Source organism: Dromaius novaehollandiae, chromosome 9, assembly GCF_036370855.1.
Source record: "Dromaius novaehollandiae isolate bDroNov1 chromosome 9, bDroNov1.hap1, whole genome shotgun sequence".
Taxonomy (NCBI): Eukaryota; Metazoa; Chordata; class Aves; order Casuariiformes; family Dromaiidae; genus Dromaius; species Dromaius novaehollandiae.
This window is the reverse complement of record NC_088106.1, coordinates 28,207,951-28,223,643: the sequence shown is the minus strand read 5'-3', so window position 1 is coordinate 28,223,643 and position 15,693 is coordinate 28,207,951. Positions and strand designations below refer to the sequence as shown.

General features: G+C 44.6%; 1 protein-coding gene across 11 annotated transcripts in view; it reads left to right on the top strand.

The window, feature by feature from the left end:
• DGKD (diacylglycerol kinase delta) overlaps positions 1 to 15,693 on the top strand; it is a 65,732-nt gene that overhangs the window by 45,396 nt on the left and 4,643 nt on the right. For 9 of the 11 annotated variants that reach the window (XM_064516987.1, XM_064516989.1, XM_026109629.2 and 6 more), the window contains 15 exons: positions 18 to 291; positions 2,190 to 2,351; positions 3,115 to 3,243; positions 4,391 to 4,487; positions 5,409 to 5,519; positions 6,309 to 6,405; positions 7,173 to 7,280; positions 7,872 to 7,985; positions 8,395 to 8,529; positions 11,243 to 11,394; positions 12,180 to 12,291; positions 12,458 to 12,550; positions 12,930 to 13,049; positions 13,391 to 13,508; positions 14,775 to 14,905. In XM_064516987.1, coding sequence (XP_064373057.1) covers positions 18 to 291; positions 2,190 to 2,351; positions 3,115 to 3,243; positions 4,391 to 4,487; positions 5,409 to 5,519; positions 6,309 to 6,405; positions 7,173 to 7,280; positions 7,872 to 7,985; positions 8,395 to 8,529; positions 11,243 to 11,394; positions 12,180 to 12,291; positions 12,458 to 12,550; positions 12,930 to 13,049; positions 13,391 to 13,508; positions 14,775 to 14,905 — 1,953 coding nt within the window. Of the gene's footprint in view, positions 1 to 17; positions 292 to 2,189; positions 2,352 to 3,114; positions 3,244 to 4,390; positions 4,488 to 5,408; positions 5,520 to 6,308; positions 6,406 to 7,172; positions 7,281 to 7,871; positions 7,986 to 8,394; positions 8,530 to 11,242; positions 11,395 to 12,179; positions 12,292 to 12,457; positions 12,551 to 12,929; positions 13,050 to 13,390; positions 13,509 to 13,950; positions 14,097 to 14,774; positions 14,907 to 15,693 lie in introns of those variants that run through there. The other 2 variants (XR_010390532.1, XM_064516988.1) reach the window with 2 other exon arrangements.

Here is a 15,693-nt window from a genome sequence, read left to right as displayed (position 1 = left end):
TCTTCATTGCCTTGTAGTGCTCTGTCCTGAAGGAGAAGCTGGACTCCCTGTTGAAGACACTGAACGATGAATCTCAAGCATCTTCATCTCTGCCAAACCCTCCTCCCACCATTGCAGAGGAAACAGAAGATGGCGATGGGTCAGGCAGTGCTTGTGATTCTTCTAGTGACCGGTCCGTGGGCTCATCATGTACTGCACGGCCCCAGATATTTCGCCCCCGGGAACAGCTCATGTTGAGAGCCAACAGCCTGAAAAAAGCCATCCGTCAAATTATAGAGCATGCAGAAAAAGGTAACCTGTTAGGAGTCCTGCTTGTGGCTTGTTATGTGCTCTTGAGAAATATACATTTCCTTTATCCCAGAGGGGAGTGGGATTTGTTATTAAACAACAGCTTTCCTGAGATAGGGGAAAGTTATTCAGTAAGGCTGGATATCTAGTTCAGTATCATCCCTGCCAAGCCCACCTGTTTGAAACATTGCTTCATGGCTGAGCCTGAGTTTCAAGGTATGCTCTCTCCCATAGGGCTGTTTTAGGAAGTTACTACCCTCCCACACTCTCTTCATTTCTATTTCCTGTCTGTCCCCACCCATACCACAATTGTGTCAGCGCAACTGTTTGTGTGGCCTTGGTATAAAATGGATCTGAAAATACTTTGGCAAGAAAGTATTTTAAGTATTTTAACTTGGATTGTTTCAGAAATCTCTTTATAGTGCAGCCCAACAAAACAGTGCAGTGATACAACTGAAAGGGCAATGAACTATAGCACAGAGGCAAGAGAAAGCAGGAACTTCTCAAACTAGCTTCATTACTGGGAAAATATTTGTAATACTGCATTTTGATGCAAATCAATTCTGTTCCTGCATTAACTTCCTAGGTAGGTGACCCCCTTTTCCACATCTTAGCCCTTCTTATCTCTCTCCAGCCACTCACACCCATAGCTCGAAGTTTAATTTCCTTCCAAAGGCATCAGTCTCCCAGATGTTGGTCATTAACTCAGCGTGGCTTAACATATACCAAAGGGATGATCTAACAGCATATTACTCGAGATAAAAGCACTGAAGTCAGAGATGTGACATCAATGCACACCCAAATGCACACTATGAACAATAACTATGTAATAAGTTATAGATCACTGCAATGTTACTTGGATTTCTAGAACTGCAGTATTGTGTGTCCTGATGGTGAAGTTGTGAGATGACGTGAGCAGAGCTAACAGATTTTTGCTGATGAAGGAGAGGTCCTGACCTCACTGCTGGCCCCACTTAGCTGCTGCTTGCCTTGTGCTGGTTTTGGTGCTTGTTGGAGTCTGTCAGGAGCCTGACCAATTTGCTTAATCCAGCAAGAAGAGTTTAGTTTATGCTGGATCAGTGGCTGGATTGCCTTGTGGATACTTTTGATGAACTCCAGAGCCCTCACGAGGGAGGGGGAAAAGACCATGAGAGCAAGGGGGTCGTCCCCCCTTCAGAAACAATGAGCTGGTAGATCAGCTCAGGGCTGTTCACAGAACTGCACCCTGTGAGGGGCTGCCAAGGGAGGAAGGCCTGTTTCTTACGTGGAAAGGAAGTTTTGATTTCTTTAGGTAACATGCTGACATTTGATTCTTGGGCAAACTCCAGTTACATTTCAAATGTATTTATTTAAGTTCTCTAAACTGCTTTTCTTCTTCCAAAATATGTAATCTGATTCTTTCCTTTGTTTGTATTGTTTTTTATCAACTGCTTTTTTTCCCTCCTGATTATTTGTGTCTAAGTGCACATTTTCAAATGACTTATCCTTTTGTCCCAGTACAGATCAAGCAAGCAGAAATCCAGTTTAATTTATCATTTAAAGTCCATTTGATTAGAATTTCTGACAATGTCTAAAGGCAAATAAATGAAAGGCCATCACCTGTAGCACAGTTCACATCTCAGCCTGAGTACCACTAATATTAAAGTTGGGCACTTTTATTCAGAGCCTCACTGCTAAAGAGGTCAGCAGAGAGAACTGGAGACTAAGCCAGTCCTGTTCCTGAGGTTCTCCAGAGCAGGGTGTAGCTCAGATAAATGGCATAGGAAAGCTTTTAGTTATTCCCATTCATTTATAAGGAATCAGGGCCTTTAGAGTCCCATCCTGTCTTTATTTATGTCAGTGGGAGGTGTTTCTTGCTGCCAGAGCCGTGAAGCACTCACCTGTTTTCTCTCTCCGTACAGCTGTGGATGAGCAGAATGCCCAGACCCAGGAGCAAGAGGGCTTCATCCTCAGCCTCTCGGCCTCTGAAGAGGGTAAGGAGCTGAGGAACGAGGACAAAATCTCCTTGCAGTCATCACACAGCAGCAGCTACGGACTGTCCAAAGGGAGGAGCCAGCGGAAAGGTACCGCTCTGGGGCTGCCACCGTGCAGATTTCCGCAAACAGCAGTTCTGTTTGTGCTGGAAATGTGGGGGAGGTGTTACATGCATTACCTTCCAGGTTCTGTTTTTCTCTCATTTTTTGGATGATTGCTTTTCGCCTCAGATGCCATGTCCTACACATTTTCTGGGCTCAAGCCTGTGCATCATACAGCCCGTTTAGCATATGGAACTTAGGATTCTGAGATTTTCTCATACCTTAGCCAGTAATATGGGTTTCTTGGCTTTCAGTGCTTGGACAAGGATGGTCTTGAGCATTTTTCTTGTCATCTACCCGATGACATTTCCCTGTAAGCTCTTTGCCATCCATTGCAGATGACAGAGAGGGGAAGACAGTTTGCTTTAATAACTGTGTTGAGTGAGTAATTTGTTAGAGATCCCTGATCACTGCAAGTCTATTTGGAATTTAGTTGAGTATGGACTGGGAGCCAAATAGCCTGTCTGTTGTGCTGCTGGCACCAGCTTTCTCATCTCCATTTCTAGTATTTGCATATGACATTTCTGTGCCTCCAATTTGTGAGCTTTTCTGACTGCCCTGGCTACACATATGCCACCTCTCTAACTCTTAATGACTGGCTCTGTCAGCTCTTTGTTTTATAGTGGCTAGAGTGTTTTGTTGTTGAGTGATTTCTATCCTAATCTTGCTGCTTGCGTTGTGTTGTTGTTATGCGCTGCTCTGAGTCGCACGCTATGTTTGTCAATAGCGATGTTTGTGTTGTATTTTACAGTGTCCAAGTCTCCTTGCGAAAGACTAATAAACAAAGGAAGTTTGTCGCTGGGCAGCTCTGCATCTCTTCCTCCCCAGACGGGAAATCGGGACAACTTGCCAATGCTGAACACAAAAATCCTCTACCCAAGTGAGTGTAACACCCATCACGTCCAAGTCAAGCAGCCAACTGGACTATGGGTGACAACAGCACAGCCTCAAGTCTCCGTACAAAAACATGAACTGGTTCTGTCTGATGTCGTTTTGTGCAGGGTGCAGTTGGAGAGAAATCCCTGTAAGGATAACTTTCCTCTAGGACTGAGCAGTGGAGACTTAGAGGGAGTTGTAATAGTTTCCAAGCTGTAGCTGAGATCTAGCCACAGATTTTTATTAATGCAGGGCAGCGACAGAATTTAGATATCAATTACAAGAAGATACTGAGCTCAAAGTAGCCTTAAGAAGGCTGATAGGATGCCAGGCTGCTGAGAGAGGTTTCTGAAGAGTGGCAGTCATAGACCGGAAGCAGCAGTCCCTTTGCGTGAAGGCTGAAGTCGCTCGGGCTGCATGGACCCAGCAGAGTTCCCACTTCACGCATTGTCTGTAGTGGCCTTTCCCTGTCAGCGTGCTGCTCTCCGTCCACCTCTTCCCCCACCACCACGTAACTTATTCAAATTGTTCCTTCCAGGAACAAGTGGTTTCCCACTTCTCTGAAGAAGTTAATGTTTGTGGGTTGCCAGCTAATAATCTAAGAAGCAGAAGGCAATAGTTCCTGAGCAGCTTGGAGTATAACTTTAGCCCTGCTCCTCTCCTGTCCTGCTCAGTGAAGTAAGGCTGTTGCATTATCTCACCGTGGAGCAGAATAGCTGCTGTAGGGAATGCGCTCTTGTTTCCCATCCACACATGTCTGTACAACTGTGCTGCTGGCCTTAGGTGATATCTTGTCACTCAGAAACCCTGCAGTCAACCCCAGTAACCCTTTTCCTTATTGAGTGCTAAGCCTTCTGGAGTGGAAGAGAGCACTTACTGCTTGGTTGCTTTCCAATAAATAAATAAATAAATAAATAAATAAGGGTAGGTTTTTTTCTGCTTTTAATATGATTAAAAGTAGTGATTTTATTTCAAGTACGGATCTGACCTCCTCTAAGAGTCAGCCATAAAACTAGCATTTAGCATATATTTTTGGTTGTTGCTTTGGACAGTGAAAGACAGGAGTTAATGTCGTTTTGTCTCTGAGACTGAAACTGCCTGTTTTCTGCTTATTGTTATCACACTCTTTCTCGTTGTCACTTTTCTCACAGATATCCGTGCTGGCATGTCTGGGTCTTTGCCTGGGAGCTCTGTCATCAGCCGGTTATTGATTCATGCTGATCCCTTTAACTCTGAGCCTGAAAATCTGTGAGTATGCCCAGGGTGTTGAAGGGAGTGGGTGTTTCCAAATGAACCTCAACATCAGTACGTTGTGCTGAGAAGCAGATTTGTTTGGAGAGCTAAATAAGGGAGTGCAGCAGCCCAGAGATATGTAAATGAATTCTCATATGCTGGATGCCAGCGAGGATCAGATTACATAGTTAAACATGCAGTGAGGCATCTGATTTATTGTAGAGGGTTTTTAGGCTTTTGGTGACAGAATGAAATCCAGATCAGTCTTATCCCTACACTCTTAGATGACTCCAGTTTCCAGTTAGTGGGTGCTGGCTTGTGGCAGAATCAGCAACCTGCAGCATGGAAGGCAAAGAAAGCTCATGGACAGACCACAGTAGGGGAGATGGTTGGAAAATATGGTGTAAACTCATTCTCAAAACATTTGTGCTAAACTGTTTAACAGTGAAAACTCAGTGATACTGACTCAAGTGATTTTTATGGGGTTTAGTGCCACTGAGATGAGTAGTTGACATTTTTGAGCTCATTTGTCAGGTTCTCTCTAGGTAGCACCTTATTTATGCATTGCTGATGTTTTGTGAGGCCTCTTACATAACCCCAGCGACCAGGAAGACAGCTTTCTGTAAACTAAGTGTAGGCTTCGGGGTATGTTTCTGTGGCAAGGGGAGAATTCCTCTACAAATCTTGTGGCTGTGAAGTGTTAGGGACAGAGGCCGCAAGCCAGCGATTTCTGCCCGATAGACACTTCTTTTACGGTGCTCCCTGCAGGGTTTAGCCAGTTGACAGCTGTGCTTGTTTGATCTTGTTGGCATACAGCCTTTTTGTTCTTCACCTTTTTCTGCAAGGTAATTACAAGGTGGCCAAAGGGGGCATGTGGGGTGTGTACTAAACGGTATGTAAACTTAGGAATGGGAGTTTGTTCTTTTTGTCTGGCAGTGAATGTTACACAGAGAAATGTGTCATGAATAATTACTTTGGAATTGGATTGGATGCAAAGATTTCTTTGGACTTCAACAACAAACGTGATGAGCACCCAGAGAAATGCAGGTGGGTTTATGGCTCTGGCTTGCTTGACTACTGTCAAAAGTGACTGAAACCAGTTTATGTTTGTGTGGTTTTGAAGCTGATTGCGTGAAAGTGTGCTGGATAGACACATCATCAATCTTGTCTGTATAAACCTCCTTCAAGGAGGCTTGAAATCATGATGAAGAGAGAGATTCTGATCTGTTACTCATTCAGTATGCTGTGCAGAGAGCGTAAGAGCTTTCAATAGCTACACCAGTGTGGATTCAGCGCATTGGTTGTATTTGCTTCATGATCTCACTCAGATTTTTCTCTTGTGCCTACTATTTAGCTACAGGAGAATCACATCTCAACTCTCTGAATGCTGTAGGCCGATATCATCCTTAAGCCTAACTTAATATGAACCACTGTATCAGTCGCAAGAGTTTTGGCCCTTTGAATACCCAGGCAACTATAGGATCCTTTGTATAGCCTGGATCGATACATTTGTTAGACTTGTGCAAATATTTCAAAACTTTGTTGATGTTCTGGTGTGTGAGACTGACCAGTTCTGTGTTGGGGGCATCTGGATATTTGTTAGTCAGTTGCCCTCAATTTCTGTCTGACTTTTTCCCAAGGGAAAATAATAGTTCCTTAGTACAAGGGATGACCATTTTGAGGGCTTGCTCCTTTTGGAAGGAAAGAACCTTTGTGGTGTAGGATGCAGGGAGGTACCTTTTCAAATGTTTTTTACCATTAGGAAGGTAACTGTTTCCTGTGAGAAGGTAAATGCTTTATGCTGACTTTTTCTCTTCTTTTGTTTTGTCCCCTTAGAAGTCGTACTAAAAACATGATGTGGTACGGAGTATTAGGGACAAAGGAGCTGCTACACAGAACATATAAAAACCTGGAGCAGAAGGTCTTGCTGGAGGTGAGGAATTTTAGTGTGCTATTTTGTTGCTGAAACTGGGGATACCTAACTGCATTCCCTTCAGACACTTTGTCCTTGACATGGTGATAGTACTTTCTGACATTAGGGTGTTTCCCTTGCCTGCAGTATTATTATATATCACCCTGAGCTAGCTAAAAGTGGCTTCTTCTGGTGCTGGAAGATACTTGCATTCTCAAAACATAAAGGAAGTTTCATCCTGTTAGAAAGTATTAGCTATCCCAAACTCAGCGTTCAACATAAACAAGATTCCTACCTATGGTATCTCATGTGAACACAGTATTTTAGACAGTAGGTGCAGTGGAGAGCTGTTATTTTAACTACACTATAATGTGGATCAAACTGGAAAGGAAATATTCTTGTATGGACAAACTGCAGCATAAGCAGGTGGTTTGTAGGAGGAGACCCTTGTCACAGCAGATTGCACAGGTGTTTCAAAAGTTTTATTCCTCTCTTTGGAGGAATAAAGCAAAAGGTGTTGCTGAGCCTCTCAGGTGTGCCCTTTTCCTTTTTCGGAGGAAGAAGCAATAGTATCTCTCTAACACCCACCTCTGCCAGAGAAGAGGTGGTTCAGGAGACATGAATGGATGTATTTTTCTACTCTCTTACACCAAGAATAAACTGTAGATACCTGAATTAATTTATTCACTAAACTATGCAGTCTGTTTCTTGTTCTTAGAGCAAGTACTGTGGCTGGAGAGGCTCTTTCCTGCTGTGCTGAGAGTAATGTTGTCTTCTGTTCTGTACAGTGTGATGGGAGACAGATTCCTTTGCCCAGTCTCCAGGGAATTGCTGTACTCAACATTCCCAGCTACGCAGGAGGCACAAACTTCTGGGGGGGTACCAAGGAAGATGATGTAAGTATTCTATAAAGCCATCCAAGAGTCATAGTCCCTAAGAACTGTGCTTGGAAGAAAAGGGCTGGGGACGTGTCCATATGTAATATCTCTGTGAAATGGATAGGATACTGAAAAGTCAGTCTTCAGCAGCTTTGTACCTATGGAATCTGCAGTGATTCAGAAGGAAACCAGATGCTGTCCTGGGCATTTGGACCTCCAAGAAGTGCTTTAGATTGATTTTCTGTCCCCAGAAAGCCTGAGAATAAAGCTCCTTGAAGGCAAAGGAGGTTAGATCCAGTCAAAAATATTTTCTTATTTGCGATGAAAGAATAAGTGCCTGCTTTCATGAGAATAAATATTCCCTTGTGGCCTCTGGGCTTTTTATTTGGATTATTCTTTAGCTGCCATTGGAAGCACAGTGGGAATATCAAGGCTCCTTTTTCTGCTCCCTAGGTTGCTGCAAATCTTCACCTTCCAGCCTCGTTGTTAATTTTATACAGAATGAATAGTACAAATGAAAGCCGAGGACCAAATCTCCACCCATAGGCAGGAAAGGATACCTCTAAGAGCTGTATATGAACTGAATTCTCTCCCCCTTGTATCTGGCAGACATTTACAGCCCCCTCCTTTGACGACAAGATTTTGGAGGTGGTAGCAGTGTTTGGTAGCATGCAGATGGCAGTGTCACGAGTGATAAACCTACAGCATCACCGGATTGCACAGGTATCAACTGCTTTTGTGAGCCCTCCTTGCCTCCCCCATCTCCAGCTTGTGATGTTTTTGCTGGTTTCAGTTAGTAAAGCCCTCGTTTGTGCTCTCTTCTGTCTGTGGAAGAGCATCCAGCAGGGCTGAAAAACAGCATGTTCAGAGGCTCTTTGGGCATGGAATTGTTTGCTAGTGTTCACTGTGGTGGGAGTTAGTCCACAGCAATCTAAGTACACATTAGTCCAGAGGCTCATCACATGGTCCCTGCTGCGTAAGGATTAGGCCTATCCTGCCACTTACACTTGTGTGGCTCTAGTAGCAACAAAGCTACAGTACCTGGGGGAGTGCTTTGGAAAGAAAGAGAACAGCTCGTGGGTTTGGAAAACCAACATTTCAGAGCTTCTCTAATGCAATCACTTTCTTGCAGTGTCGGACTGTGAAGATAGCAATCCTGGGAGAAGAGGGAGTTCCTGTACAAGTGGATGGAGAAGCCTGGATCCAGCCTCCAGGTTATATTTGGATTGTTCACAAGAACAGGGCACAGACACTGACCCGAGACAGGGTAAGAGCTGCCTTAGATGCGCTGTATAGTACGCACAGGCATTTTGATATCATATATTCCTGGGCAGTGTGGCAGTGGTTGGATCTAGGCTACACGAAAGCTTATCTTTGTGGAGGTAAAAAATGTATTTTACTATATACCTCAAAACTTTTTGGAAAGAACAGGATTACATTTGCCTTCACTACTTGGAAAATAGTATAATTAAGGTTGTTTTTGCAAGCTTATTCTTCCTTTTCTAGGTGCCTTGCGACACAGTGTTTCTTAGCATGCTTGCATGCTGTTTTTCCCACAGGATGCCTGCCTTGCTGAGCGCTGCGGTTTGTCCAGATTCAGCTATTCAGTGCTTTAATTTCTCCTTATTGTTCAGTATGTTGCTTGTACCTCATAGACCAAGCAAAGCAGGATCTCATGCCCCATTCAGCAGTGTGTGTCTGTCTCTTCTCGTAACTCTCAAATATATCTGATCAGTACCAACACATAAGGAATGTCCTTGCCATTTTGCTGTATTACTGAATGGTGGGAAGCCAAAGGAAAGTATAGATGTCTTGCTGTGGCGCAGACAGGCTTTATGGTTTCTCCTAACTCTGTACTCCTAACTGGATCAGCAGTTTGGCTGATAGCAGTTTTAATACTTTCTGGCATAACACTCCTTTACCCAGCTTCCAGAGCACGCTGAAGTCTTACTGCCAAGGACTCACCTCCCAAATAACAGAAACAGAGAGAACAACAGAGAGGGGAAAAAAGGGAAAATAGCCCGAAAGATTTAGGCATGAGATGCATCCCCTGGCAGGAAGTTGGAAATACAGTGGTATGAAAAAGCAAAGGCTGGGGGTTACAAAGCCCTTGCCATGGTTGGACAAAGGAATACCCAAGACCCCATCAGCTGGTAGAGAACAGAGGGTATTAGTGTGTATGTTAGGGAGAAGAGAAGAAAGGGACAATGAGCAGTCTTTCACATGGAAAAAAAACTGGAGGGACAGAGAGCTTTTGCATTCTCACGCTGTGTCCTGGGGAGGTGACTGAAGGAGATGGCCCAGAGAGCCAGCGTTAGTGGAACAGAGATCCCGCTGTGAATGTGGGAGGGAGAAAAGGAGAGGCAGCCTGCACATGGGTACAGTGGGAAGGGCAGAGGGAAGCACAAGAGTTAGATAAGGAAATCTAGGGGGGGGACACAAGTCCCTAGTGAGTGTGCTGTGTGAGCTGGGCCAGCCAAAGCCATGGCTGTGATTGTGCCCCTCTGCTCCTCCTTGCCTGCAAACCCTGTTCTGCAGGCAGGCCATTGTGAGTGAGGAACAGATTCCAGTTTTGGAGAGCAGCATTCAGCTGTCGTCGTCAACACAGGCCCTTTTGATCATCGCTGCACATGCCTTCCTTCTCAGAGCCAGTCTGTCCTATGCAGGAAATGAAGTGGGATCCTCTCTTTGAGTGCACGACCCTGTGTCTTCCATAACGTTCTTCTAAAGTGGTTTGGGGCATTTAGTTTCCTTAGTTTAAGATGGAAAAACTCCAAATTCCCTCATGTGGCCTCATCTGACTACTAAAGAGTCATCAGCAAGGTTGAAATCAGTGGATAGCCTGTACAAAGCTGACAGTCTGGTTTTGTGCAGCAACAGGGGAAGCGATTTGCTTTACCACAAGGCTTCACAGTTGTTTTTCAGACTCAGAAGAACGATGTGTCCCCAGAACCTTGGGTTTTCCCCTGGGCAGTGTTCTGGTAGTCAGTGGCTCTTCTGCTCCATCCCCCTTAGTTCTGCACTCCTTACCTAGTCTATACTCATCTCATTTGAGGTGCCAGGCCACTACCATTCCCGCTCCCCCCATCACAGCCAATTTGCTTTCCTTTTATGGCTCACTGAGCATCAGTTTTTCCAGTGCTCCACTCTCTTACTCATTGTCCTCATCATCATCTCTGAATTCCTTTTCCTATTTCAGTCTTCCTCTCCCATAGCCACTTTTCTTGTCTAGACTTCCCTCTTCGCATTTCTTGCTCTCATTGATCCATCTCTCCTTGCCCTGAGGCTTTGTGTTTCTGTTCTCATTCTCACCATATCTAGTTCTGATTCTTTTTGCATTGGATCTGTGTTGCTTCTTCCTGTACCACTAGCTGATGCCAGCAGGAATATCAGCAAGGATGCAGGTGGGGCAGGTCCCAGCTCTGAGTTTGGATGCTAGTCTGCGCAATTTCTGGATAAGGAGGAGTCTTGGACATTTTTAATTTCCAGCTCTGAAGATGTCACGCAGAGAATAGTTGTGCAGTAATACATTCTTCACTGTCCCCCCCCCCAAAAAAAAAAACTTGTAATATGCCAAATTGGGTGGATTTTTACTGAATAGCAAAAGGCACTTCTTAGGCAAACATCAAGTTTAAGATTTCTGCTCCAAAGCATAGAGGTGATGCAGCTAGTCGAAGAAGAGGCTGTCGCCAATAATGAATTGGTTGATTTTGCTAGTCTGGCTCTCAGAAGTGGCCTGACTACTTTGAATAAAATTAAGCTTAAGCAAAAATTAATTCAAGGTAAGCATGTGGCATTGAAAGCTTCAGCCCAAGCAGCTGAAGTTAGCAAAGTTACAAGCAACTGAACAGCCAGGTCCTGCAATGGGAGGTGTTCATACCCACAGCCCTGCATGCGCTACAAGCATAGGCACTTAGAGGCATTGTTTTTTTTCTGGGAGATTTACAAGGTATCTTAGAGTTTGCTTGCTATGTTTTTAGGCATTTGAGAGCACCCTGAAGTCCTGGGAGGACAAACAGAAGTGTGAGTTGTCCCGACCCTCCTCTTTCTCTCTGCAACCAGAGATCATGTCTGAAGAAGAGTCCACCCAGATCAACCGGTTTGGCCAGGCTGCAGGTGCTCTGATCCACAGGTGGGACTCAATTTCCTTTTTGTGGACAGAGCCCTCCTTTGGTACCTTAAGTCTTGTCCTACTCACTGTTCCTGGTGAAGTTTCTGTTCAGTCTTATCTGCTGCAGTGCTGGTCTGTGTCACTGGAAGCAGCATTTTTTTCCTGTGCACTATCCCAGCTGCATGAAGACTGAAGTCAAACAAACTTTTGTGGGTCATTCTGAACTAAAAGTAATACTTCCATGAGCAAATGCGGATCCTTTAATCTCTTAAAGAACCCATTAGCTTTGAATATCAGTGATTTTTATGAGGAATGAAACAAAATCCTCACTGGGAACTCAGATGACAAGTTAGGGACGTTTAACCCTGATGCCCAGGAGAGATTTCTGAAATAAATCACTGTGCTCATCTACTCATCCTCTGTTTGGGCATCTTGCTTCATGGTCTGGGCCTTTAAAAGGAAATGCCCAGATTCACATCAAGGAAGCGTTCATTGAACTGCTGTGTGTGCAGCTGCCTTTCAGATCGCAGTGGTCATACTAATGTCTCTAGGTCATACTGTAAACTGATCCCAAATCGTGTGCAGAACTGAACATGCATCTGGAGTTGTACATGTCAGGTCTGCCCTGCTTTGCCTATGCATGCTCACTGTAGCAGGCAGAATCCTTCTGCTTTGCTGAAGGCTGTGCTCCTCCCATGCCGTATCCCTACTCTTGTCACTCAGATGGGTATTAACAGGAGATTAGCAGTCAGAAAACATCTCCTACCTTGAGCATATGCTGATGCAATCTGTAATTCTCTCTTTAGCATTCGGGAAATAGCACAATCCTATCAGGACATGGAACAGGAGCTTGCCCATGCTGTCAATGCCAGCTCCAAGTCTATGGACAAAGTCTACGCTAAATCCAAGTCTACTGAGGTACTTCACTCACTTAGCATCTCCCATTTCGTTCTTGTGCCATAGCGCTTGGTTCTCCTTTCTGAATGACCAGAAGTAGGCCTTGCTTCTCTAAGACTTCATCCTTTTTACTGCTCAGACCTCTGCATTTCCAGGCTTTATTTATGCATGTGTTGCTTCCCCACAGGGTCTGAACTGCAGCCTTGTTGTAGAGATGGTGAATAATGTCAAAGCCCTGCATAATGAGACAGAGCTGCTGCTGGCAGGCAAGATGGCACTGGTAAGAAGCACAAAGTAGGAGTAGAGCAGCCTCTTGCTTTCTCTCCTCTTCTGCTGTGGCCTTGGCAAGCAGCATCTTGCTGGTCTTGGTGGTCTTTGTCTTCATAACAAGTCAATTTAAATGTTATTGTTCCAGGAATTAGGATGGTTAGGATGGTGTTGCTATACAGGTATGATGGGCAGTCAAGCTAGTTTGCTCAGAGTTGGAGCTCAGAAAAGATGAGTTTAACTTGGCAATGTCTGGGCAGAGTGCCTGTTGTGCACTTCGTTTTTAAAAGGAGGAGCTGCTTGGTTAGCTAGGAATTTCCAGGCAAGGGCCTGCCTGTGTGTTCCACCATGTGGCTTTTAACTCTGCTTTGTTTCCATTTCTGCAATTCCAGCAATTAGATCCTCCACAGAAGGAGCAGCTCCAAGCAGCCCTGGCAGACATGGACCTCCAGCTAAGGAAGCTGGCAGACATTCCTTGGCTGTGGCAGCTCATGGAGCCCTGTGATGAGGAGGTGAGGAGGGCCAAAGCTGTGTTTCCCTAGCTGTTCTCTTTTTCACTAGTTGGCTGTGAGTGTTTCACTTCCTGTGAGTATGCAGCAGCTGTGAGAAAAATTCGTTAAGAAGGAAACTCGACTCCCTGGGGCTAAAGAAAGTAATTTCCTGCTAAGGTCCCTTGACTGACATGGGATCAACTTTCTCTATCTGTTTCCTTCCCCGTCTTGATCAGAAAGAATTTAGAATTTTTTTCTTCTCTTACAAGGTCGTGGAGCTGAATTAGACAGTACTTGTTGCTCTTGGACTGTTTCAGTGAATTTATGATTGGTGGCATGATGTTTCCTTTGTGTTCCTACAGAACCAGATGCTGGATTATTCTAAACGCAGCCGCAGTGGCAAATTTCGGCTGGTGACCAAGTTTAAAAAGGAGAAGAACAACAAAAATAAGGAGACTCATAGTAGCATGGGATTGCCGGGTACCAAGTCTGCTCATTCATGGTGTCTCTCTTCATCATACCAGTGTGGTCACACCACCACCCGTTCTCTTTCTGTCTGTCTGTCTGTTTCCTCTGATGTTCTGTCCCTCTTCTGTGTCCCTTGCATCTGCCTTTTCTCAGAGGTCTAGTCTGTCTTTTTCACATGGCAAAGTAGCTTATTGCTCTGTTTTGTCTGAGTCATCATCCCCAGTACTAAGCAGATATTCCTGAGCAGAAACAGGAGGCACCCTCTGAAGAATCCCACTTATACCTGGACATTTTCTGGGATGTTTTAGGAGGTGTTTAGTGAAGTGAATTTGAGGATTTCAACGTTTTAGGCATCAAAATGACTGTGGGGCCCAAGTCCGCATAACTCCAATCTTTTCACTGCTCATTTTCTGTGATATGGTTAATGATATTTTTCTCATTGATTCACCCTCAGGCTTTAATCAAGTTTCATGTCTAATTGGCTGGGGATCAGCATCACCACAGGTGCACCCTGACCTTTAATCCTACCGGTCAGTAGATAAAAACTGGCCATGAATCAACAAATTGCCAGTGATATCAAGACACTTTCTCTCCAATTGGGTTAGTTGATTTTTTGGTTTTTATTCTATTTATGAAGCCTTTCTGCTTCTCAAATTCAGAAGTACTGGCTGTTCTGTGGGCTCCTGGGTCCTGTCCTCTGCCATGGAATTGTGGGTATGGTCTCCTTCTGTCTGACACATCGATGCTCACTTATTGCCTCCCAGAACTTGGGAACTTTATTTTTCTCTTATTTAGAGGCTGTGCAAGAAGCTAACACTCTTCCTCCCTCCCTTAGACTTTAGGAGGAGAGGTTGCCGTTTTGCTTACTGAGCACAAGTGTTTGTACATAGTAGCGAACTAACACGTGGTTGGTTCCTAGTGATGTGTTTTATGACTCTGTCTTGTTTTGTAAGCAGAGGAATATCAGAGAATTTGCTGTTAGACATGGGGGTAAACTTTACAAAGCATATCCAAGCCCATCAAAACAAACGTACTTACTCCCAGATTCACTGCAGCTAGCCTCTGTTTAAGAGAATAACTCTAATCTTAATCTGCCTTTCCAACTTTGTTTGAGATTGTAGGCCGTGTTACCAGTCCTTGCCCTCCCCTTGATTTGAGGTTGTGGTACTGCTTGCCCTCCTTCTCTGGCACTGAGTGCTGATGGTGTCCTCATCTCTCTCACTCTGTCTTCTGGGATCCTGGGTACTCAATGCACTCCTGCTTTTCCGTCTCTAACAGTTCACCTATGGGGAACGGAGGAGGTTGCGGCCTGGCTTGAGCATCTCAGTCTTTGTGAGTATAAGGATATCTTCATCCGACATGACGTCCGGGGCTCTGAGCTCCTGCACCTCGAACGGAGGGACCTCAAGGTACTTTCATGATCAGCTCATCAGAAATAGCCAGCTGCATCTGCATGACCTTCTGTGCTGAATGTGCTTGGAAATGGTCTGCCACTGTTCATTCCACGTGCCTTGGCAAGATGAATGGGTTCATTGCGGCCTCATTTTATTTTCTCACCATTTCATGTCACCTGATGTTTAATAGCAGGGAGGTAGAACAGCTAGTTCAGAGACTGGCTGTCAGCTCAGCCGCAGGTTCCTGTAGTTGTAACACAGGCCAGCACACAGACTGTAGTTAGTGCTCTTGAGCGGCTCCGACTTGAATGATGGAATGGAAGTTTTCAACTACTCAGCTCCCGTACCATCTTTGCAGAACATGCTGGGTCTTGTGTTGTAGTCACTGGACAAAAAGATCATTGTGCTTCTTTGTTACAAGAAAAAATGATCGTGGTCTTAGAGGAGGCTGTTAGATGGAGAGAATCTTTTGAAATAGTAACCATGTTGCTCAGCTTTTCATCTCCTCATCGAGAGCTGCTCTCTCTGCAGAGGAAAATTAAAAATGGTGGTTCTTTGCATGTACAAGAAATTGTGATCATTCTGGTGACTTGCACATAGCAGAAAGAAAAATATTTTGTCTTAGTGTGTGGCATTCGTTCAGTGCCCCTTGGATCTTCATTTGTGACTTAGACCAGCTTCCTGTTTGCATTTCACCGTAATCTGTGTAGCTGATTCCTCTGCATGCCATCCAGCTACAGTGTGTGTTTTGTTGCATGGTACCCAAGTGTTCACACGTTCATTGATGTGACCAGTGACGGGTT